The sequence below is a fragment of the Heterocephalus glaber genome, unplaced genomic scaffold, assembly GCF_053883595.1.
Source record: "Heterocephalus glaber isolate CG9 unplaced genomic scaffold, H.glaber_assembly_v1.0 deba00000818, whole genome shotgun sequence".
In the NCBI taxonomy this organism is placed as follows: domain Eukaryota; kingdom Metazoa; phylum Chordata; class Mammalia; order Rodentia; family Bathyergidae; genus Heterocephalus; species Heterocephalus glaber.
In genome coordinates this window covers 16,644,681-16,670,953 of record NW_028258164.1, presented here as the reverse complement: position 1 = coordinate 16,670,953, position 26,273 = coordinate 16,644,681, and the positions used below count along the sequence as shown (strand labels likewise).

Here is a 26,273-nt window from a genome sequence, read left to right as displayed (position 1 = left end):
AAGTGTTTGGCAAAATTTTGTTTTCATTCATGAACTCTGCACTGGGTGATGAACAAGACTGCAGCATCTTCCCCAGAATCCTGAAACAAATTAAGTCCATGAACTGAGGCACCACTGTATCAGAAGATCTTGTGCTCAAACTGCCTTCTCCAGACGTGCAACTTGAAGGGAGAGCACAGGGCCCTTGCTGCCAGATCCACTGTCTAGGGTAGAATGCCAGGGGGCTGGGAGGAGCACAGGTATGGCATTCTCACCCAAGTGCCTTGTCTCTGGTGAGCCATTGGTCTGCTCTGCCATCTTGTAACTTTTCATGAATCTGCTATTAAGCAGTGACAAAAGAATGGTGTCAAGATGGAGGATGGAGGGTCAGACAGAGAAGAGGAAGACATAGCACACAGAATCACACACAATGTCACATAGGTCACCAGACATCCTGTGGGAGTTGGGTTCTTGGTTATACTTCCTATTAACCCATCACACTGGAAGATGTGGAGCCACTGGGTCACATGGAAATGATGTCACCTGACCCTCACAGGGTGATTTTCAGCGGTTAAGTGAAAAAATACACCACAGAACTTGGCTTTGTGTTCAGACCATTTTATGTTCAATCAACAACCATAAAATTTATGATGGGAACAAACTTAGTATCAGTCACTGTCTTAGTTACTTTTCTTGTTGCCCAGACAAAATACTCAATACCCAAAGTTAAAGGAGGAAAGGTTTACTTAGCTCAAAGTTTGTAGAGATTTCAGTCCATTATCAGCTGGCTCTAAGGCAGGATAGCATGGCAGATAGGCATCACAGAAGAGGAACAGCTCATGGTGGGGAGAAGGTAGCAAAGCAACAAGCAAACTTAGAAGCTTTTTTATTCCCCTTTTATATTCTATCTAGGCTACTGGGCTTAGTGTGGTGCCAAAGCAGTCAGTGGACTAATTTAGTAATCACCCACCCTTAATCCTAACATCACACTATCTAGATTCAACCACTCTGAAAAAGCCCCACCTATGACCTCATGAGGCTTTGGGGGAAAACTAGACACAGCCATAACAGGCATTATCTCACCATTTTAGTGTTGCCAGTAAAAGCAAGAAAATAGTCAGATATATACTGACAATTATAAATATATGTACAGTTTCTTTAAATGCCAAGAGTTACCATGAATAAAGGGCCTGGTTAGCTCTCAGTCAACTATGGTTCTGTGATTTGCTCACTTGGTGACTCAGTCATTCAATCAACTAATGTTTACTGGAATTTTATTACACCCCAGACACTCTGGCCTGTGAGGGAAATATGGTAATTACTACCCTGCATTGATGACCCCCAAGAAGCTCCCTGTCAAGGGCAAGATGGGGCTGTAGACAAACAATGAAGATGAAGGAAGATACACCTGGGCAGAGGACTGATGGACCAGAGGGGATTCTGCTCAATTACAGGGAGATGAGGTGATTCATATTTTTATTAATTAAGAAGCTGATCCATGTTTGATAAGATGTCAGTGGTAATTCATCAGGCTCCAGCAGGCTGCCAAGGTAAGGGATATGTGGGATAATTTAATTGAGACAATAAATGATAACAGCAAGGGTCACTGCATTGAAGGATATGGAGCCTCTAATTAACGGGGCTTCCTGGTATGTGTTACAGGGAAGATCTCACCCTGGGCCACACAGCTATGGAAGCGCATCAGGACTCATCTGGGTTCTGCAAATCTTTTAATTTGGGTCAAAGTAAAATAAAACGAAATTGTGACTCCTGGCCTATGACACTGCTGGGGTGAAAGTGTCCCTGCTACAGCCAGGCTGTGAGGCATTATGGGGCAGGAGATAAACTGCTTTGGACCAGGGTCTTTTCTTGGGGGCAAATCTGGCATCCTCACCTCCCATGCCTTAGGCCCATAGTGCTCAACAACTGCACATGTATGAAAAATGGGGAGGTGCTATGGGTTTCCCCAGGAAAATTTCTAAAGAGACTTGGAGTGCTTAAAGCAACCACTTAATATCCTGGAAAAGTAACTCTTATCCGAGATCCCTCTTTTTCACATATGCATAGATACATATGATAATATGAGGTACAATTAAAAATTACATTGAATATCTAAATTTAAAAATTTATGACAGTAAAGAACACATTGCCACAAATCCCCAAAATACTTCACCCTGGATTCAAACATAGTTATCCCATTGTTTTGCTTTCTGAAGCAGCTCTGGAAGTCCCCTTTCCTGAGTGCCTTTAGTTGCACTGCTGTGGCTGCCTCCATGTTGTGAATTGATTCAAGACATTTCCCTTTCATGGTCATTTTGACTCTGGGGATGAGCCAGAAGTTGCATGGTGGCAGTCCAGTGAACAGGGTGGATGAGGACACAGTGTTGTTTTTATGAGCCCGACTCTCTGTTGGATGGCACTAGGCAGCAGCATTCACCTATTTTTTTATTACTTCTCGTAAAGATATAAAAGAGAAGTTTCAGAACTGCTTCAAAAAGTGGCAATAATGATGAGATAAGCGAGTTCAAAGTGAGAAGAAGTACTTTGAGGGGGATTCATGGCCAATGTGTCTTTTCATGGGCAATGTGTCCTTTACCGTAATACATTTTTAAAAACATGAACAGTCCCCGTTTTGACCACACACACACACACGCACACACACACACACGCACACACACACACACACAAACACACTTGCATGTGTTTATTTCCCTAAAAAAACACAAACCCTGCTCATTCCTCTGTAATACAAACTAATAACCAAATTTGGGATGGGAATCTACACTTGGCAAAGGTCTGAATTGGGTTCCACAGAGGTGGGACCTACTTTTAAATTTCCCTGGGAAGCGACAACTGCCAAACACAAGGTGATCATAAGCCACAGAACTGCCTCTCCCTTCAGGAAGAGAGTTGGCCCAGCTGGGTCTGCAGAAACCTGAGTCCCCCAGTCCTGAGTTAAGCCATCTCTGCAGAGGGCCTGGCCTCACACCGTCCTTCAGGGTCAGCAGAGACTTCCACCTCCGCCAGCAGGGGGACCTTGAGCAGGTCAGGAAGGGGACAGAGGGGCACAGAGGGCATCCATCAAGCTGTGAGGATGTGAGCAAAGGCCCGAGGTGGGCAGACCTTTAATGAAGATTGCAGAGTTCTAGTGCAGCAGAAGGAGGGAGCAATAGATTCGAATTCTGAAAATTGAGAGAAAATTTATTTTAGATCAAGCCATTAAGAATGAAAAAGAGTTTCTGAAGCAGAGAATTGCTGCTCAAAAGCAGTTTCAGAAAAAGAGAACAGAGATGAGAAGCTGATTCAGCCAAGGATGCCTGTCACATCCAGCCAGGGAGCAGAATAGTGGGAGGGGAGGCACTAAGGAGGCCTTGGCGGTACATTGAGGCGGGGATGCCCTGGACTTTCTATAGCACCTAGGTAACTTTGAAAAAATGGCTTTTCTTTGATTTACAGTTTCCTAGTCGCTAAAGCAAGGATAAAACTTCCTGCCTCCCTGGCTTGTAGTGAGACTGGAATACAGTCACTAAAGTATTGAATTCTGTAATTGTTACTGTTGATTGCTTTTATTGCCACTGACACTGAGTGTTACTGACTTTAGCATTTTTCCCATCCATGCCATAAGACACTCCAGGAGGAAACTCTTAGACGTTAAGCAGATGATAATTTTAGCTGAGAAGCTAGGAACATGAAAGATAAATGAAGAATGAGAACGATGTAGACAGGCGGGTGTTGAAGCAGCATTTGTCCATCCGAGTACCTGGCAGCAATGGTGCGGATGAGTTTCTCTCCTTAAAACAGTGGGAAGCGTAATTGGTCTCCTAATGCCAGGCCACTTAGGTTCCCTTGTCCGGAGGGAAGGTGGAAACTTCAAAATGCCAATGAATGGGGAGAACATAAATGGATGGTTTGTGCAGACATGTATGATAATTACGTTTTGCGTTCTTCTTGGGGCTTCAATGTATATTTGATGTAGTGGCTTCAAATGATTGCTATTGTTACTTCCTCTCCTCGCTGAGCCTTTGAGGCTCACTCTGCCTCTTCTGGTGCCTGCCTTCGTGGGCAAAGCTCTGTGATCCCTGCTGGCCAGTCTGCAGGGCTGCTGGACCAGACATCCTTTGGGGACATTTTCCCTGTCTAGCAATCTAAGGCTCAATTCTGCTTGGAAAATGTGGCCTCCAACAAGCAACAGAAAAGCCCAGACCATTCAAAGCTCGTGTTTCCCCTTTACTGAGCCCTACAGGCTTTATTTTAAAAAATGCATCTGGATTTTTAGACTAACAGGAGGATAAAGCACATGTGGAAACTGGGTTGCTTTGAGCCCTGTGCACCAACTCCAAGCTTCTCTTCTCAAACATACTTTTCCCGTCCGAGCCAGCCGGCTGACCTTGTTCTGTGCTCAAAGGAAGCACTCTTCTCTGGTTTTAAACTCTCTCCAGCTCTGCGTTCTGAGACACAGAGGGCTCTCTGCTACCCAGTGGTGGGATGAGTGAACCTGGGCGTAAACACTGACAGTGAGAGATCTCACTGCATACGGACTCAGTGGCACATGGCACAGGAGGTGATCAGGGCACAGGGCCACGAGAGCCCGGCCTGGAGCAGGCAGACAGCTAATTAGCTTCCAAAGCCAGGCCTGCCTACACCTAGAGACACTTCGAGGAGCTGGGAGTGCAGGCCCCCTAGAGGATGGTGGTGGCCTTGGCTGGCTCCTGGCACAAGGCACTGGTCATATCAAACTGTTTCTGAGGCTCACCTCAGCCTGCCTTTGCGAAAGCATTAAGTGAAATAAATCAGACACACAAACTTAAATATCACATAGTTTCCCTTATATGAGAAAGCCAAAGTACAAATAGATTAAAGAGCAAAATAATAGGTAGATGATAGGAAATAGGGAGATGGATCTTTTGCAAAAGGAAAGGGGAGTAAGAGATCGAAGGAGGGAGAAAGAAGGGAGGGAAAGGGGGACATAAAAAGAATTAAGGAGGATTATGTCCATGCACCGACTCCCCACGATGAGTGTAATCCTTGTGTACTGCAAGTGTGTATCAGTAAAAATTTTTTAAAAAGGCAAGTCTGCAAAACCCAAATCTGGGTGCCACCCAGGGGCATCGCCAGGGTCTGAGCACAGTGATAGATTCTGCAAGCACGGAGGAGACTGTGGTTCGCAAGTGGAAAGAGGAAAGGGTGAAAGACCATGCCTGTTCACACGTCTTCCAGCTGCATTCTGGAATTCACCGTTCCCTCTGCTGCAGTCTGCTATAGGGTTAATCAGAGGGTGGACAAGGGAGGCTGTGGATAGGGCAGAGTTTTTATTTTTGTGATTTTAGTTTTGGAAGGAAATCAAGAACTCTGATTTGGAGGTATCAAGGTTAAATTTGCAATGTCTATGAGACATTGGAGATGTTCAGGAGAGAGATCTGGTATGGAGATGTGCATTTAGGTGACAACGGACTAGGAGGAAACACTGAAAATCATGACACTTGATAAGATACCAGGGGAGGGAGTCAGATGGAAAGGGAGACCACAGCCTGGGGTCTGGGGCCACCAGTGTGAACATGTGGGGCAGAGGGACAGCCAGCACGGGGCAGTCAGGGCACCAATCAGGAGGCGGAGACCAGATTCAGGGATGTAATAGCCTCGGGACACCAAACAGCACTGGTCCAGAGCAGAAGCCATAGGCTGTGTCACAGGCTGATGACAGCAGTGTGAGAGGAAGTCTGGGAAGTGACCACGGGGTGTAGCCACACGGAGGCCACAGGGCCCAGACAGGAGAGATGTTGGGCATGTGGGGTGGAGGCTGAATGGATTGGGGTCAAGAGAGAAGAGAAGAATGACTGGAGACGCCAATATGGACGGCTATTTCTTGCTGTACACAGGGCAGAGGGAAAGCAGAGTCTGTGGAATGCGCACTTGGTAAGGGGACTGTGTGTGTGTGCATGCGTGGATGTGTAAGGTGGGAGAAATGAGGGGATATTTGTTGCAAGATGAGAATAATCTAATACAGAACAACAACAACAACAACAAAACAAAAACAAAAATTTCTCCAAACATAATAACGCCACCAACAACAAACAAAATAAAATTTCCAAACCTCAACGTTTATGGGAAAAAGGAGTGGTTTTGCTGCTGCAGTGATCCCTCAGGCAGGTGATGCAAGTTCGCCAGTGCCGCCTTTAGATGGAGGGCAGGCAGGGGACAGGTCAATGATGGCTACGGGTGGAGGTGGCAGAGCATGAGACAGAGCAGACAGACGGTGGTAAGGAGGAGGGTCGGGTTTAGTCACCCATCATCTCAGAATGAGAAAGAGCTAGAGGACCAGGGAACTCAGGTGGATTGGCCTATGCCAGGGAGGGTGAACATTTTAGAGATCAAATGCCCAAACTGCAACCCTAAACCCACTTATTTATCACAAAGTGCCAACACTGTAATTAAAACTGAATATCAAATGCTTGGTTGCTAAGGGGACTTGCTTCTCTTGACAATAAGAGGGCTCTGTATACCCACCGTGGCACGTGTGCCATAGGTTCACCACCACTGGCCTATGCAAACAAGAATGGACCATGCTGCTGCTCCATATCATGGAATCCCAGAGCCACACAAAGGGATCCAGAGGGTAGAGCAGGGTAGAGTGCTTGCCATAAGGGGGATCAGAAATTCCTGAGCAAGGCAACACCAGAGAGAGCACACCACACCTGGCCCATGCCACTGCACAGGGATAGCACACATAACGCTGGGGTGCGGTCAGGGCCACTGATGTCTACACCCCCTTCTGCTGCCCTGGGCTGGTGACCACTATGTGAAGGAAGTCTACATAGATGTTAAGGGGTCACAGGGTGAAAAAGCTGTCATACCAATCACTTTCAGAAAAGGTAGTTTGAAAAAAAGTAAGTCTACTAAAATGGGGGAGGAAAACTTAACTCCAACCCAACATATTTCCTCCTGACAAATAAAGCGTGTTAGTTCTAGACTATTAACTCCAATATTAAACCCAAGATACATTTGTTAACTTTAGTGGTTAATGTGTACTAAAAATATCCTGTCTCTTTCTCTGCAGAGACTTACTCCATTTTTCTTTATCACTTGGGTATTCTGTTGCTTTGGTATAGGCATCGTGGGAATAGGTATGCTGGAATAGAGAGTTTAAAGGGTGGTGATAATTAGAAAATATTCCCAGCCTATAATCTTGGTTAAGACATGCAATGCAGCTACTGAGGTTACACAAGTAATTGGCTGGGGACAGAAGATCTGGATTCTCTCCAATGGAGGATAGTTCACCAAAACCAGAGAGACCTCCGTTCAAGTCTGAATTTTGCTACTTACTAAGTGTGTGATATTGATCAAATTATTCAAACATCCCAAAGATAAGTTCTTTCATCCGCAAAATGGGAATAATAGGAGTTGTGAGAATAAAATTAATATATATAAAACAGCCCAGAGGTTAATATATAACTAGTAGATGATAAAGATGAGGATGATGAGGAGGAGGAGGAGGAGAAGGAGGAGGAGGAGGAGGAGGAAGAGGAGGAGGAGAAGGAAGAAAAACAGTAAGAGAAGAAGAATTTGGTGGTGGCAGTAGTGGTGCTGAGGGTGATTCCCATGTCCACCATTAATAACTTGTTCATGGGTGAATTTCTTACCCTCTCTGGGCCCAGTAATCTGCCTGCTATATTGCAGGTCCTCAGTAGTATTATTAGATGAATGAATGTTCTAATGATTTCCAAAGCTCATCCCAGCTTTAGATGTGCTCTCTGCACATGAGATAACCCTGTGTATTTATAGCAATCTTTTCTTGGATCTTCACAATTAGACTTGTGGTGTAAGAAAATGCATGAAATCTCCATGGCACTTGTAAAAAACAATCAGAAACCACTATTGACCACTGAGTCATTTGCTATAAGCTGTTACACTTTTAAGGGGCAGGAAGCAAGGGAATGATCAGGAAGAGGAGTAAGTGAGGGAACGGTACAGTAGGAAAGTTGCTAGGAACAGTGCAGGGAGACCATTTTGTCCCCAGTGTCCAAAGGGCCTCTTCGGGGAGACTTGACCATCAGGCAAAACCTCACACCCAGTTACAAAGCAGTGGCCCTTCCGAGAAAGTCCCGACACCCCAGGCTGCTTGGTCATGAGAACCACAGGTGGGCTCTGTGAGAGGATTCTCTGGGGCCCAACTAGACAGGCTGTGCAATTTCTGCGGGCATGTGGCCACCTCCCAGCAGTTTGTGTTAACTCCCAACTTTGGGGATGTGAGGAAATCCTGGCTGGTTTCCAGTGGCCAGAGAGAGAGAGAGAGAGAGAGAGAGTTAGCTCATCTTGCTCAGCACCTATGACTTGCTGGTGACACACAAACTCCTTATTCCACTCAGCGGCCCAGATGCCTGCAGAAGCACATGTGACCTTAGGACACCAGGTCTCTGCTTGACTCTTTTTTTTTTCCATAGGCAGTGCTGATTTTGGCCATGTCTGAAGCCGTGGTATCCTAGTAATATATGCCTACATTATTTTAGCCCCTCTTAGAATGGCTTGGGTTTGCTCTCCCTTAGTTCTGGCCTTTTGATTGATGCTCAGAACCTGCCTCTTTGCCAGCTTTTGTTTTGCTTTTTCTGGGTATTGTCTCTCAGCTTACCCTGGTTTCTCCCAATCAGGGTTAGCACAGACCAACCTTTCAGACTTGTATTTTTCCAGGGGCCTGTTCTCTGCTTCTCTAACAAGTCCTAGTCATCCCCAGAAGACTGTGTTCTTGTACTCTCTCTAAAATGTCTACTCAGGAAGAAGGAGGAAATCAATTTCTCCTCTGCATTTGGGGTGGGGTCTCATCATTTTGTCTCCAGGATGTGACCTTGAGCTTGTTAGGAGAGGAACCATGATGTATTCCCAAGGTCTTGCCTAGAGCTCGCCCCTGGTGCTCATACCTGCCTGTGCTGCACATTGGCACAAACATACACCAGGCACTAAGGTAGTCTCAAAGCAAAAGGTGAAATCAATGCCTCAGTCAGCAGAACGACCTGTGCTCAGGCTGTGATCTGGATTTCTGTGCACCCTCCATTGGCATTCACAATACGACCTTCTCATTTCTCCTCCATTTTTATAACACACCTTCCCTCCAGGATAGCTGCTTCTTTTATTTGCAAATAAATTACTGCAGTCATAGTAGAGAAGGAAAGAAAAGCTATTGCCCAAAGTAGGACATGAAAGACATTGCTAATTGATTTTCTGAGAGTTTGTGAAGCACAAAAAAGCATTTCAGAGGCAGTTTGATACCTAAAAGTACAATCTGCAAAACAGCGTAATGGAAAGAGCACAGAATTGGAAGTCAGGAGGTGGGCTCCTAGCCAAACTGTGCTGCTAACCTGCTCTGTGACCTCAGAAAAGCAACTTAGCCTCTCTGGACCTCATTTATTATGAAAGCAAGGATTTGAGCTGGACCTCAAGCATTGCACTTGAAAGGGTCCCGACCTGAGGATTATTTTCAAGTGTATTCCACTGAAGCACAGGCTGAAGGCCAAGTACAGTGGCAGAGATAACAGGTGAGGTGCTGGAGGGAAGCACAGAGAGCCACTTACAAGGCTTCAGACACAGCGGAGGAAAGAAAGAGACCACACTGGGCCCCAAACTTAGGAGCACACTGCCTTCCACTCCAACTGTCTTTTGTTCTGATGTTTACAAAAATTCCTCCTAAAAAAGCTAGGTTTGATCCAGATTAAAGTTCCAGAGGAAAAATAAACTCATCAGCATCTGCACGCCAGGATCCCTGTGTTTGGCAGTCTTTTGCAGGAGTCCTTTGTCACTGCTGGTTCCTCTGCCCAGAGAAAGTGACAGTAAGAGGACAGAAGATCATGCAGAACCAAGGAGAAGGCAAGCAGGTTCAGGCACCTCTAGGGCCGTTGCTTAGCAACAGGCTACCTCTTCCTGTGAATCAGTGACTCCAGGAGGGGACCCATGGAGGAAGCACCCTCAACAGAGCTGTTTCTCAGGAAGCTGAGGCGTGCTGAAGTCTGCCAGGCAGCACCATGAAATAAGGAGCCCAGTTTCACCAGGTCTGCTTGGTCATAGTGGTAGAGTATGGTGACTCTAACAGCGTAGCTCTGCACATCTGCAGAGCTCCCACAGCCGCAAAGGGATGGAGAATGAATGAATCATGGCACAGGGGCTTGGGCACTGGGAAGGGGGCTCCTCAGGGCTCCAAGGAAGAGTCCTTACCACTTACCACTTATCCACTTTGCCTCTGGGTCATGGATTTTGAAATCTTTACTGAAAAGATCTTCCACAGTGACTTTCTTCTTTTGAGACAGACTATTATCTTCCACTAGGAAAAAAAATGAGAGAGATAGTGAGACTTTAATTGGTTAAATAACATATATGGTAAAATATAATTTTTGTAAATGGGTGGTGAACAGCCAGTCTTGCTTTATCTTTTTTATTGAATTATTAAAAACTATGGTAAGGAGAACACAGTTCAGTAAAATAGCATCTTTTGGTCCTCACACACACAGGCAATGCATAAATGACTCTATTCCTTACATGCAGAGGTGAACACTTCAAGGCTGATGCATGAATGAGGTAGGGATAAGACAGAAGGAACTCCATGATAATGCAAACAATCATTCATTAAGTGTCAAATGCTACTAACTACAGGCAGTGTGTTGGCTTCTGGGAATTCAAAAGCACATGAGCCATTCCTTAAGTATTTATGTCCCAAAGCCTCAGTTGTCCCTGGCTGTCACTGGGTTCTGGGTTAGGGCTTATTCAGACAGAATGACATCCAAACTGGCCAACCAACCTGACTCATCCATTCTTAGGAGGATGTGCCTGGAATAAGCCCATGAAGGCACCAAACTAATATCCAGCCCAAGAGGGGATATTTTGTTCATGGCCTCAGTGGGTGAGAATTTAGAGATCCACTTGCTTTTATCCTATTTGCAGAGGTCAAAGCTTCTAGGATTTTAGCTCTCATGGGAAGAGCCTGCCTCCATTAGAGTCTCAGCAATCCATTTATCTGCCTTATCAGGAGAACCTCGGCTGATGGAGGGAGCACACAGAGCAGTCCACCAAACCAGCATCTCTCCTGTTATAGTAACAAGATACTCCCTTCCCTTGTCCACCCGTGCTATGCATCCTCTATCTGGAGCTCCTAACCACAGGGCGCTAATGTCACTGCACTCTTCTTCATGACTTTTGTCCTTTGTGTTGGGCTCCTCACATCCTTGTTTTGTGTTGTGTGGCTGTGAGGTCATCCTGGGGCTAACTGTGTGGGTCTGCGCACAGCCTCTGTCAGCTGGCTCCTGGTCAGTGTGTGTTTGAATTTTGATGTCTGCTTGTTATGGCTGTGTCTCTTTCTAAGCATTGGACTGCCATGGTACCTGCCCTCCGCAGTACCCTTTGCCTCTTTTAATTTTCTCTTTCAAAATCTCTAGCAAATTGGGAAAATAGCAAGGAACGTAGAATTGTATAATGAAATAGGAACAAATGATCTCTAGATGAGCTCTTCAAAGCATCTTCTAGGGTTGTCGTTCATAGATTTTGTTGTGTCACATTGAGTTTCTCTTTTCTGGCCTTTCTGGATAGTAGAGTACTGAAGTTACCAGAGAAGCCAAGTGTTCTTTGTGCACTGATTGATTTCCTGAATATCAAAGGAAATGACTGCATACAAAAGGCTTTTGAAAATTACAGAATGATATGGCTCAAGGTGGCTCTTGGGAGATGTGATTGTGTGTGGAGCTACCCCGGGGTGTAAACATGAAGTGGAAAACAAAACCTGACTCTACCTGGGCTATCTGCCACTGAGGCAGCTCTAGAAAAGACACACAGCTTCTAACAAGATGGTTTCCTCATGGAAAACAGACAGAAAATGAGAATTTAAAGGCGACTGAACATTGGTCTAAGATCACTGTACTGTATCCCAGCAATTAAGAGTTATACATTTTCTTGAGACTCCTAAGTACATGGTCAGAAAACAAGCTTATATATCACATGGTTTGTCTGATATGGGAAGACCAAAGTATAAATAAATTAAAGAGCAAAAACACAGATAGTTAATAGGAAACAGAGAGATAGACCTTTTGCAAGAGAAAAGGGGATCAAGATATGGAGCCGGGAGAAGAGGGAAAAGGGGTATTTAAGGAATCTAGGTGTACTATGTACACGCACTGGCTCCCCATGATGAATGTAATCATTATGTACTGAAAATGTGTACTAATAAAAATAAAAATTAAAAATTACAGTCATATTAAAATTTAAATTTCATCTAATTAAAGTTCACTGTTCAAGGATGATTCTGGCTCCAAATTCCGTGGTATCCATTTGTCAAATAAGAACAAAATGTAGGAGTGGCATTTATTTTTTTATTTTTAAATTTTTATTTATATATTAATTGGTACATTTTAGGTATACAATACTTTTACATTTATCATTGGGTGCTTGTACCTGTACATGATGTATCTTAGTTCTTATTTTTTCCCCATTACCTGTGCAGTCTTCACCCCCACCACCCTTCCCTATTTATTTAGACTTTGCTTTCATTTTTTTTCCTTTTAGTTTTCCTTTTTTTTTCTTTCTCATAATTTTTCCTTTCCCTTCTTCCCTTTCCCCTTCCCCTCCCACCACCCCTACCCCTTTGGACCTTTTCCTAATTCAAATTATCAATTATTAATTTTAATCATTTTCGTCCTTATTTACACTTTCAGTTTCTCACACTAGAGAAACTATTCGGTATTTACACATGTGTGTGTGTCCTATTTATTTCACTTTAGGGGTGGCATTTAAATAAACCATGGATATGAAAGATGGGAAGGCAATTTATTTGCTTGCTAAAAATTTTTCTTCTCATAAATGTTTTATTATTTTGAAAAACTATTACCTTATTTGGTCTTTAAAGATGTGTTGACAATGTGTAGATTTTTATATAGGACAGTTTGTGGCAGAAGCATTATGGGATATGTTATTCATAGTACTCCACTGAAGCCAGAAGCTTGAGTTTGTCAATAATTGGCTCTATCTCCCGAGGAAACTCATGGCTGGCCTGCCAGGACCTTGAAGGCTCATTCATACATCCAACTAGCTAACTCAATCATTGACTTACAGTGTGACACTCCCAAATCCTTCAAGGTGACCATGGGCATGACTGACTTCCATGTACCAGGAACCATTCTGAGCCCTGAAGAACCAAAATGGCAGACTCCACCCTTGACTGCCGGAAGCTCATAGAGTTGTGAGAGCACAAGCCAAATGAACAGCCATAATGCTATAGTGATGGGGTGCTGAGAGGAGGGGAACCTGCCCTTCTAACATTTAAGGGGAACAGGGAACAGGAAATTAGGAGGGATCCTGGAAAGACTTTCTTGAGGAAAGAATCCTTAGCCAAGTTAAAGGAGGTAAAAGAACAATCAATCTAGGAAGGATTAAAGGTGTTGGTGGAGGCAGTATTTTCAGGAAACTGTAGTGTCACAGCATGAGCCAAAAATAGCTAGAAATGTTTGCTATCCTCATTATGTTTGCTATCCTAAAATTCCTTTAGGGGCTATCATCAGAAAGGCAGTGTAAGAATTACACATCTCCACATCCGAAGCATTTCTAGTAATTATCTCATCAGCACTGCTCCAGTCCTCTTTGTCCCTCCTCTCAACATTCCAGACAACTGTGCAGAGCTCTGAATGCCATCTTCATGGCCTGCACGTTTCTGTCTTTCTGTGTCTTTGGGGGATAGGGCCATGATGTCTTCAGTTCAGTCTCCCATTTATCAATGTTTTCTTCAGCATGTCTGACTGTTCTTTTATCCAGCTACTAAGCTTTTAAATTTAAGAAGATTAGATTTTAATTTCTAAAATTCCTCATTAGCTCTTTTTCGAGATCACCTACTCTTGCCTTAAGTTTCAGGCTCCTTTATGCAATGGATAATTCCTTTAAAAATCTAAAATGTCATTTCCAGTTTCCCCTATTGATGTAGACTTCTTTGGATCTCAGTGTTTGTGTGTAGATTGGTGCTTAGCTCCCTGGGCAATGGTTTCTGCCTGTGCGGGCCTTCGTTGGCAGCTTTGGTCCCAGTATCCTGGGGTGCGAGAGACTCCTGGTGCAGTCTCAGGAATGACATCAGGCAGTTTGAAGATTCTCTCTGGGCAATGGCTTTTGACCAAGACTCATGTGGCCACTTGGACTGAAGTCCTTTCTCCTAGACGGGTAATATTTTAAGGCACGAGTGCCAGCCCAGCCTCTGTCCTCTCCAGGACACAAACATGCCAGCCCTTCCCACTGTGCTGACTTCAGCCACTCTGCCTGCGGGTAACAGGGACTGCGTCTGGCCTCCTGCTGCAGGTTCCTGCTTGGTCCTTCTCCCGTGGATATTTCTCCATCCTGCATGGGAAGAGCTCTGTTCCTGTTTCTGAGTGCAGCTATGGTTTCATATGTATTTCTCTATCACTTCCCCATGCTTCTTTGTTTCACCATCTGCTTAAACTGGAAGTCAACCTAAAGTTGGAGATGCAAGAAGTGGCCTCTGGCTTTTATAATTTGGATTTCACCCTGAAGGGAATTTGGGGATCACTGAGAAGTAAAGTTTCTTTCAGTCCTTTAGCTTCACACATTACTGGCTTTTTTTTTTTTTGGTACTGGGGATCAAACTCGGGTCTTTCCACTTGCGAGGCAGGAGGCAGAACCACTGAGCTAAATCCCCAGCCCAGCGTCATACATTATTAATACCTACAGGGCACTTCTGACCTCACAGAGTCCTGGTCATCCTTAGCAGATGTCTTGCTACAGTCTGAGCAAAGTGGTGTTCAGTATATAGGTCAGGGGATGAAGCAAGGTGCTCAAGCTCTTGCCCTGTCCTAAGGCATTTGTTAAGCAGTCATGGTATTAAATAGTGTATTGGTCAACTTTCCCATTGCTGGACATGACACCCAATACTCACAACTTAAAGAAGGAGAGGTTTAATTTGACTCAGATTTTCAGATGATCCAGTCCGTGGTAAGCTGATTCTAAGGCAGGAACATTACAGTGGAGGGCAGCTAGAGCAAAGCTGCTTAGTTTATGGTGGTCGGGAAACAGAACAAGGGAACAGTGCTCAGAAGGAGAGACCAGAGACCAGATATCAACCCCCAGGGTCATGCCTCTAATACCCACCCAGATCTAAGAAGTGTTGTCCACTAATCCCTCAGGAAGATCCTAAAGCCAATCAAGTTGACAATCCCTAACTGCCACATTCCACTCCTGTCAACTTGATACCCAAACACATCTCCTTAAACTATACTTCATCTCCCAATAAACACCAACTAAGTTCGTAATTCTGCCTCACATAATACAACTACCCTGCGTATAACCAGAAATGTAACAATAGTGAAAGTATTGGAGAACTGTTTGAAACTTCACCTGTAGAGAGAACTAGCAATAACTCCCAGCTCCCTGGATGGGCTAGATGGTCACTCAGCTGTATTTGCCCACACTGGGACAGGTGAGCTGTGGCCCAGGCAGTGTTGGCAGCATCTACAGAGGTTAGCCAGAGACCTCTCATAAGTGTCTGATCCTGTTGGCAATGGAAGAGCCTGATAACTGAAAATGCTTCCATCTTCACAGTACAGCCAGATTTATTACCTTTCCAGAACAAGGAGCAAGGAGTCACTTGAAGGGAGGTAATCCTGAGCAGCTTGGAGGGTAAGTGACTATTCTAGGGAGATGTGGGTAGTTTGGTGGCAGATGTCAAGTACTAAGAGATTTTTAAACCCAAAGGGGGCAAAGACTATGGCAATCTGGTCAGATAATGGCTTCATAGAGGAGACAATTATAACATAGATCTAAGATGTTTTCTCCAAAGTCTCATGTATTCGGAGTGGGGCTTTCAAACATGATTGTATCATGGGAGCATTGATCTTATCAATGGACTGATGAGTTCATAGCTCAATAGGCTGTTGCAGGTGGACCTTGGTGGAGGAAGGAGGTAGGTCACTAAGGATGTGTCTTTGAAAGGCACACCTTGTCTCCAGTTCTTTTTTACTCTCTCTGCTTCCTGGCCACCATGAGGTTGGCAGCTTTGGTCTACCATGCTTCCACCATAATGATTCTGTCCTGTAGCCAGCGGACCATGGATTAAACCTTTGAAACCATGAACCAAAATAAATTCTTCCTCCTTTAAGTTGTACGCATCAAATTTTTTGTCCCAGAAAGAGAAAGGTGACCAACACAGACCCCATGCTAAGCTCAGAGTAAAGTACATTTCTTATTTAGAGTACAGTAAGTCATTGACTTCTGAGCATTTGAGTTTTGAACTTTCACAAGTGTACTATAAAGACTCACTTTGTCAGCTTATGAATGAATCTAACCTACGAACAATTCTTCCAGAAGGAAACTTGTAATGTTTTATGTTATTTTGTTACTGTAATGTTTTATGTTATTTTTACGAAAGTTGATGATGTGTTTTCTCCCTTCTAAACAAATGGGAAATCAAGGCGGCTACCCAGTTTGCAATGTCGGCCCCACTAAGTCAAGAGTTCTCATGAGGTACTAGATGTGCCAGCACCGCAACATATTTTGTTAGTTATTGACCTCACACAGCTGGAGTTTGCCAGTTTGTGTGTGGACTGAGCACCATGTGTTAGGCACAGCTAGGTACTTGGACCAGCACTTCCAATTAGACTTCTTCTTTTTAAGTAAAAGAAGTATAGTCAATGATATCTGTTGTAGATGCCACTCATGCTTCCTTGGTAGATTCTTATCATAATGAAGGAATAAATTTCTAACATGCTGTACTATCCACAGATCAGGAGCACTGAAATGTAAAGCCAGGTACATCTCTGCAAATTGCAAGGTGCACCCTGGGGATTTTTGACCTACTTCTGAATAAAGTGTCCAGCACAACAGATTGTTCGCCAGATGAATCCTGGGCTCAGTACCGAGAAGCTGGCATCTGAGCCATGTACAGAATCCCTGGAGACAGGAGTAGCAGCAGCTGTGTGTCTAGGGAACACTTGCTCTCTTTCACAGAGTTAGCCTGACTCCAAAACACATCCAAATAGATTTCTCTAGAGAAATCTCTCTAGAGCAGTCTGATCCTGAATGTAAAAAACTAACTACAATTGGGATGAGAATTACTTTAAATCTTATCTGAGGGCCAGTAGAGAATCTATAAAAAAATTTGTCAATACTCTGTAGGACGTGGTTCTCTCTGAGGCTCCAAGTTGACTGAGCCTTCTTTCCTGACCGTGAGACCAGCCATTAATCTGGTCATTTACCTTGAACTCTGTATTCCAGACTAGCTTGATTTTTTCCCTTTTCTTTTTAAGATAGGAAACATGACTTCAGCATTTAAAGGGGTCTGGCACATAGTAGATGCCCAATCAATTTCTTTTGAATGATGAAGCCATTTGTTTTATAACCTATATCTTTACTTCTATTTTGCTTATTTTTTGTAATGAAGTCTTTGTATGACTAAAGTATATTACTTATGGTTTTACCCAAAGTTTGCCTATGAGAAGTCCCACAGGTGTTGCTTTATCTTAAAAGCTTTTTCTTATCAGTTCACATGTCTTTAAAACCATCTAAGAAAACTAGTAGCACAATACAGAAATTAGCCCTGTTGTGTTTTTTTCCTGAAATTCTGACAACTAAGTCATCAGTCCTCTATCTGAGACACTTAGGACAACTTGCGATGGCTCAAGGGTGCCTTTCTTCTGGGTATTCGCCTAGCCCCACAGGGTCTGTCCTTCAGCATCTGCTCTTGCCAATTCCCCACAAAGCCCTCTCTGCACTATCACAGTAAATGACACCTGCCACACTCACTTATAGCACTCAGCCTCAACCCAGCACTAGTGAGTTAACTGTGGTCACGAAGACTAACAGCAGTGGCATCAGCCTCAGACCAAACAAATCTGGGTTCCATGATCACAGCAGACACCATCCACCCACTCAGTTGTCTGGCACATGGGTGTGAGCAGAAACAAAGGTATCCAGGAAGCCACCTCAGGCCCATGTGCAAGTGAACTTCATCACAGACCCACTTGAGACCCCCACACTGCCTTGACAAGATGCTGGGACCACAGGCATTGATGAGAGATTAGAGGCCAGCAGGGTGGATGTGGATGTGTCCAACATGGGACACAGAGGAGAGAGGAATGTCTGGAAGATGTGAAGCCAGCTGCCTTTTCTATAAGACTAAGAAATTATAAGTTACCCATCAGTTGTTATGACATACATGGGTGCTAGTGATTATTGCTACCCTACTTTGCTACTGTCACAGGGATTATGTGGGACTTTGTGATGAGATAATCCAGTATCAGTTAAAAGATGGACAATTAATGTAATCTAAAGTGCCGCAATGAATTTCACAAAGAATCAGGCCAGAAAGTGCACATATTTTATGATTGATTATATTTAAAGTGTAAAAGTAAAAAGTACAGTGGTATCTCAGTTCATGAATGCTTCTGTTTGCAAACAATTTGGTTTGCAAACAGAAGCATTTGGAAAATTTTTATTTTTGTTTTCTAACTCTGCATCAGGTGATGAACATGACTGCAGCCGCCATCTTTGCTGAATAAACATGAATGTGGCCATCTTTTCCAGAATTGTGGAATGAATTAAGTTTGTGAACTGAGATACCACTGTATGAAAGCTTGAAAAACTATTCTAAGATGTCAGAAATTGGGTAACCTTTGAGGGAATTTGTGATAAGAAAGAGCGTGGGGACTTTGGGGAGTGCTGGCTGCATTCTGTATTTTGAGGGTGTTCTGATGATAGGATCATGTTCAGTTTGAGAATCCATCCAGCAATATAGTATTGATAGATATTCAATTTGGATATATCATTTTTATATAACATAACTTATATAATATAATGCATATTTTACTATAATATGTTATTTTTAATACAATGTTTTAAAGTAATTTGTTTCAGAATTTTAAACAGATAAGCAGAGGGTGAGCAATATGGTTACAGACACCGTATATAAATGAGTGATGACATTTCAGTTCCATAAAATAACCTGTATGTTATGTTTCTGCCCAAAGACCAGTGGGTCTTCTACTTGATGACCTCTGCTTGGCCTCATTCTGAAGTCCACCTCTAATGTGACTTTCTGATACCCAGGGCTTTCATTTATGCACCCTAAATGTGTTTTAGAGTTTTCATCACAAACCGCTGTCTATCATTAATGCAGAAATCCATCAAAGTCCAATGTCAGGAATGTTCTGATGTGAAAGATGGCCTTGCTGTATTTTAGATGCCTCAACAATGATGGTGCCAAACAGCAGAGTCCTTGCATCAGAATGCAAGAGCTCGGGCTGCCAGAAAAGGCAGACACACACTTAATATATGAAAATCTTATAAAAGGTAACTTTGGGCTAATTATCCCAAAGAGAAATTGAGGAAAGAGCACATACCAGCAAGGGAGAAATGAAAAACAAAACTGGAAAGGACACATTCTCATTTGGTGAATCCCTTCAGAGCTAGGATTGCCTCAAACACTTTTAATTTGATTTCTAAAACATAAATTGTGCATAATGGTGATAATTAGACTGTATTACAGAACAAAAAGCCTCATCTCTTAGAACAATTGCCACAGACCCTTCCAGACTCAAACTCTGCATCCCGTAGGAGTGTTCTCACCACACTGGGAGGGGCCCTGTGTCCTGGGACATGGGTTCAGAAAAAGACTGAATCCCCTGAGTTCAGAATGGAGTTTTTGGATAAGAAGTAGAAATTAGATACTGTAGTTTCAGTTTCCAGAATACAAGAAATCAAATTGGCAGTTCTAGGAAAATTCTGGATCTTTTTTTTTTTTTTTAAAGCACATACGATTTAAATCAAGTCTATTGAAATGAAGCCACTGCTATAGGATGCACCCAAGACTGTGCGCAAGTGTTTCTAAAATGTTCCTGTCCACTCACTGAGTCTAGAAGTGGTCCCTCACTGGTGGGCACCATGCCCACCACTGGTGATATTTGTGTCTCCTAGACCAAAGCTTCAGTTACCTACCCAAGGCTGCAGGCTGCAGTTACGTCCTGCCTTGTGACTTTCATTTCTTCTCTGTGGTTACAAAACTGTGGAATCTCCTTACCTTCAGCTCCAAGGAGAACACTCATAACTTCTTTCTCTATATTTCATGACAGGGCATTATTAATGTTGGCTCCATGGGTAGGCAAGGTCGGCTGGCCTGAGGATGCCCTGCACATTACTGCATGTAAGAAAGATCTGAGGCCCGTGGAAGGATAGGTGGTTTGACATCCTCCTCTGCCTGACACAAGTTTGAATGTCAAAGCAAAAGCCACATCTGGGCAGCAGGAGAGTGACACAGAGAGTCCATGATGGGAGGAGCTGCTGAGGCTCATGTGGGGCAGATCTGAGCCCAGGGCACATGGCCCCTGGGCATGAGTACCATGCACAGAAGCCACACACACACACGCACACGCACATGCACACGCACGCACAAAGCAGTAAGCAAGGCTCAGCCACATGCTTATTTTAACAGAAGAATGAAAGAACATTCTGCTCTTCAAAGTCCTTCTGGAATTCAGAGATCCACCAGACCCCCACCGCTGTGCTTATCTCTAGCTCCTTGTTGCCCCTGACGACTGGTGTCAACATCCAAAGAGATACCGGTTGACAGTGACTGTCAGCTCTATTTACTGCAGAGTGGACTCTGCACTAGTGGCTCCTATTGCACATACAAGGACTGAATGCAAAGTGCCTTCTGAATTAACTGCTGCCCTGGATTCCCTATGTGGTGAAATGCCAGGCACTGAGTGTCGCACATGGAGAGCTGCTTCTTAGGCAGCCTGGAGTTACCTATCTAGACATCTGCTACACTGACTATTCCTGTGTGGGCAGCTCCTGGAAGCTGTTCTGTGCCACTTTTAGCAATGCTTGTGAGAGTGCTCAGATTCTGGAACATAGATGTTTGCATGGGCTTTGGGAATGTGGGAGAAACTACAAGCTACAGAACACATCGCTGGGGTCTAAGTCCCAAGGGGAGTGAGAAAGGATCAAGGAGCCAAATAATTTGCTTACATAAAGCAGAACTTTGCTCTGAGATAAGCCAAGGCAGGAACAGGCTTCCCAGGTCCTGAAGGATACCTGATTTTCTTTATAGTAATTGTAATATGTAGTTGCTAATGTTCCCCGCTGTGTTAGATCAGCACCAGCACAGTCACCAAACAAAACAAGTATTTGTCCTTACTAATCCTTCCCGATCCCTCTCAACTCTCATGCAGTTCTCAACTGCTGCATGGGTTTTTGTCCTGCTCAAGGGATATGCTTTGTTGCATCCTGAGGCCCCACCTTCCGGCAGCTCTGGGCTACACATAGATTCCAAGAAGGACCACAGGACACCAATTTGCACAGTTTCTGCTAAAACCTCTTCAGTATTAGGTAAGTTTTATGCATTTTCATATATAAATGGCCAGCTTATTTTTTTTATAACTTTGCTATCATCTTTTAAACTAACAGCATAATTGGGGTAAAATTTATATATCATTGAGTTTATCTTTCCACTGTGTGTCACTCAGTGCTTTCTAAAAATATATTAACAAATATGCATCTATCACCACTATTAAATTCCAGAATATTATCATTACCCCCAAAGGAACTTTCATACCTATTAAAAGTCATTTCCTTTTCTCCTAATTTCTAGCTCCTGGCAAATGCTAATCTGATTTCTATCTCTATGGATTTGCCTAGCTGGGGCTCATCCAATCTGTGGCCTTTTGTGCTGGGTTTGTTTCACTTAGATAATGTTTTCAAGATATATCCATGTTGTAGCATTTGGAAGTACTTGATTTTTCTTTGTAGCTGAGGAATATACCATTATATGGATAAACTTCAATTATTTGTCTTTTTTTTTTTAGTTAATTTTCTCTTGGCTGGAACAAAATACCTCACACCCATAAGTTAAGGGAGGAAAGATTTATTTCAACTCACAGTTTATAGAGCTTTCCACCCATAGTTGGCTGGCTCCAAGGCAGGGTGGTATGGTAGAGGGGCATCTCAGAGGAGAAACTGTGGCAGACAGGAAGCAGCAAGTAGCAAACAGCAAGCCTGCCTTTCCTTTTCATTCCATCCAGGCTACACCCATGCCTTTTGGGTGGTGCCACTCACATCCAGAATGGGGCTTCTGTCTTCATTAAATCTATTCAGCCACACCCAGTATTATACTAATTCCAATCAATGGACCACACACCCTAATGTACCACACACCCTAATCCCAGTATCACACACCCTAGATGGGTGATGGCAAACCTATGCCACACATGTTATTTGTTTTTCTTTTAAAACAAAAGAGGTTAATGTATGAATTGTTTTTTGTGAACTAAAACCTCAATATTCAGGTTTAATCGCAGTGTTGGCACTTTGTGATAAATAAGTGGGTTTGGGGTTGCGGTTTGGGCATTTGGTCTCTAAAAGGTTCACCACCACTGCCCTAGATCCAGCAAGCTCAGAAAAACCCTACCTAGGAGTGAAAGAGGTTTTGAGGGGACATTGGATACAAGCCATAACATTCATTTATGGGGTGATGGATATTTAAGTGGTTTCCACTCTTAGTCTACTATACATAGTGCTATTATGAGCACCACACACAGTTTTCATATAAATATGTTTTCAGTTTTCTTGGTATATATCTAGAAATAGAATTACTAGGTAAATGGTAACTTTGTTTACCTTTTTGAGGAATTACCGTACTACTCCTTTTTCTATTTTAAAGGGCAATATCTGTGCAATCTGTTTACTGAGGACTGGAAGTTTGGGTTTTGCCCACAAGCACAGGCATCTATTATGACCGTGAAAATGGATAAAACGTTTTCCTATGGTGACTCCCACATGGTCATGTGATGGGTGAAGGCTCTCTTCTCTGCTCCACTGCTTTGAATATCATTCTTACCACTCTATGAATGGTCACATACTGCCCTCTCTGTAGGAGACTTCATAAAGGAACTCTCTGTACCCAAAGCCTCTAGAGGACTTCCCTGGGACCACTCCCAGAGACAAGAGGGGAGGCCTTTGCCGCAGCTTTCCGTGTGCCTTTTCCTCTCTGAGAGACTGGGGCTCTGGTTGGTACTCCTGTTCATTAGCAGTATCCAATAAGTCTGGTACCTTCCGTTCACACTCAATATATGCTCTTTTAATAGGTTTTTTCCCCCCTTGGTTATTAACTCTCTAATCTTTGTACTGAGATGTATTCTCAGTCCTTTTATTTTTTATTTTGAGACAAGGTCTCACTTCCATCAAGTTGCCCAGGCTATGCTCAAACTGGTGATCTTCCTCCTTTGGCCTCCCAGGGTGCTGAGGTGACAGTAGTGCATCACCACATCTGGCTTTTCTTAATTCATCTTTGCTATAACCCCATAATTCTATTATATAGTTATTATGTTTATAATGTCAGTGCCTTTAAGTTCATCAAGCATGAGTAAGTTATTTTGAATTTTAATATGTGCCAAACATTCTCACCTAGTCAACAACATAAAGAAATTCAAAGCACATGAAATGGATTTTTCCCTTCATTGAAAGCATATCACATCACTTTATCATATGGCACAGAAGAAGTAGAGCAAGGGGAAGTAGAATAAAGGAAAGACAAATTATGTAACTGTAGTTGCTTAAAAAACATCACAAGGTAAAACTATGCCCTTGTTACTTAGAAAACATCTCAGGTGGAGCTCTTTCTCCCTGGAAGTGACAGGCTTTATGAGAATGAGCTCAGGTACCTGGCGTCAGCAAGATGACCGAGGTGATGATCAAGGAGCAGATGACCAGAATGACCAGCAGTGCAATCGCGATGCCCTTCCAGTTTCTCTGTGGCGGATTACTCCCCACCAGCTCCTGAGAATAACCACAGAAAGACAGAAACCCAGTGAGAAATACCAGGAAGTAAAAACCACCCCAAATAAACATCTGCAGTTTAAGCCAAGAACCAAAACTCAAGAAGGGGTATCTTCCTCCCCACAGCTTTGGGCTCTGCCAGCAACTTTGTGAATTTTTTCTGCCTGCAGGACTGCCTCTCCCCTGGGCCAGGGTGCGATGCTGGCTCCAAAGAACCCAGTGTTATGCTGTGTGGATAGCTCTGTGCCAACCCAGTGCCCTCCTCCCAGTAACAAGTAAACAATACTGGAAGCATGGACTTAGGGCGCATTCCCTCCTCACACCACCTGTTCCCCATGGAATCCAACCAGGAGCAATCAGATTTCCCATCTTCTCATCCTTCCTTTCTGTCCCATCCATGCTATAGCTTCTAATTCAGGGCACCAAGTTTAGCACACACTGAGGGTGTGTTAATGGATCTCTGCCTATGCCCTTACATCACATGAGTCTTCCTCTCATAGCTCCTTGTACAAAGTTTCTGGGTTCCCAGCTCTCTCTTCCCTGGGCAGCTCCTGTCCCTGCTCTAGACTGAGTGCTCTCCACAGAGCCAGCTCAAGATGCACTAAGGGCTGAGGGTTGGAGAGGGGTCTTCAGACACTGCCAACAGGTGTGAAAGAGTGAATAAATCTAGGAATGTAAGCCAGCAAATTGGCTGTGGAGACCAAATTCTCAGTTCCCTCCAAATTAGGATGACCATATAATTTATAGACCACCCTGGATTCTTTGAGAGGCAAAGGAGTAATATTAATAATTATAAGTAATAAGTAATAAACATGATAGTAGCATTTAGTAATGTTTATTATTAGTTATACAGAAATAAATTTTATAGAAGTGGTTACAGGCTTATGGCCACATTGCAAATGGAACTTCTGTGTAAGTAAAGATCTGAGAGTCCTTCTGCCTACTGTTCATAATTACAGCTCACATGACCCAACCCACCATCAAATAGAGCAGTGATGATCTCAGAAAGTACATAAAGTAATATATAAATACATCTTCATCCATGAGTGAAAGTTCACTAAAATTTTCCTCCCCAGCCACAGAAGGTAGAACCCGCACACCCACAGCAGGTCCCATGCATGTGCTCTCTCCACTCTGTTAGATGCTGCCCCATCTCTCCTGGCTTGAGTTTTCCTCTCTCCTGAATTCCCTTTGCTCCTCTACCATACATTGTGGCTTATGGGGAGGAGAACAGATTCAAATGCAAACTATAAGACGGAGATGATTTTAAGAATTACAGAAAGTGAAGGCTGTGAGGCAGAAGGGCTGAGAGCTTAGGTACATTGAGGATTAGGTGTAATTATATTTGAGAGCACATTAAAACTTACAATAATGTTCAGAACATCAGATGTTGCTTTATTATTTGTTGCTATCCACACTAAATAATGTTTCAGGAACATTTGACACCCCAAGTGGAAAGAGCTCAAAAGGACATTAAATTCCTTACACTTACGAAAGAAGTAAAGGTTATAGACTAATCACATTCCTCTGTTTTCCTCTCGATGCGCCCTCTGCACTAACAATCTTCACTTTTGCCAGGTCCCTGAATAAGGGTGACACAGGTAACAGCCACATGAGTCCACCATAAAGTGTAGCTGTCCCCATGCAGCAAGCTAGCCCCCTGAATGTCCTGAGTACCCATCATGTGACTTGCTGGGTTCATGGAAGGAAAGTGCAGCTGCCCAGCTAAAGGGACAGAAGGAGCCACACCCAGCAGAAATGAAGATAGATGACTTCACAGTAAAGAGGAGACCACAGTGCAGGAAGCTGGGGACGCAGGAGGTGTCACCATGGTGGAAGGTGGCAGGTGCACAGAAGAGACTGCAGTGACAGTGTAGGCCAGGCAGTGCCAGCCACCAAGGGACAGCTGGCAAGTTCACATTTTATTTCCCTTAGCTGGAGGCAGTGGGGTCAACCAGATGGCCCTCTCAGCAGGAAGGAGGAAGCCAGTTGACTCTGCTTCTCACAGTAATACATCTTCCCACCAATCCATCGCTCCTTCTATCAGGCAGCTTTCAGAAGCAGATGAGGACTAGCAACCTGTTTCTGCCTCCTGCAATGGAAAGAGGCCTTTTCTAGGATATAGCTAGAAAAAGGGATGGCTTTAAAAATTCAGAGGCTGGGCATAAATCAGCACTGGGTTGGGCTGCACATGGGCCCAGAAGATCTTATCTCACCATCCATACAGCAGGGTACTGTGCAGCAGGTGACACTTCCCATGGCTGAGATTCCCACATTACCATTGCCTTGCTTGTTGCGGGTACTTTGGCAGTGCTTCTGCTGGCTATGAGTGTGATGGATGGATGAAGGACATGACTACAAGATGCCAATTAACATTGGCTCCATAGTATGAGTCCGGGAGGTGGCAGGGAGGGTGGGCTGAGCAGCAGCTTTCCAGAGACTGAGGCATCCACACTGTGTGAGTGGGAGGGAGGTAGAGGATGCCAATAGGCTTCCCACAAGCCCTT

At 43.8% G+C, this 26,273-nt stretch overlaps 1 protein-coding gene across 6 annotated transcripts in view; it reads right to left on the bottom strand.

The window, feature by feature from the left end:
• Positions 1-26,273, bottom strand: part of Dpp6 (dipeptidyl peptidase like 6) — an 863,175-nt gene that overhangs the window by 275,785 nt on the left and 561,117 nt on the right. For all 6 annotated transcript variants that reach the window (XM_004860345.4, XM_004860347.4, XM_004860344.4 and 3 more), the window contains exons 2-3: positions 23,652-23,766; positions 10,184-10,282 (exon numbers count right to left, since the gene is read on the bottom strand). In XM_004860345.4, coding sequence (XP_004860402.2) covers positions 10,184-10,282; positions 23,652-23,766 — 214 coding nt within the window. The remainder of the gene's footprint in view (positions 1-10,183; positions 10,283-23,651; positions 23,767-26,273) is intronic.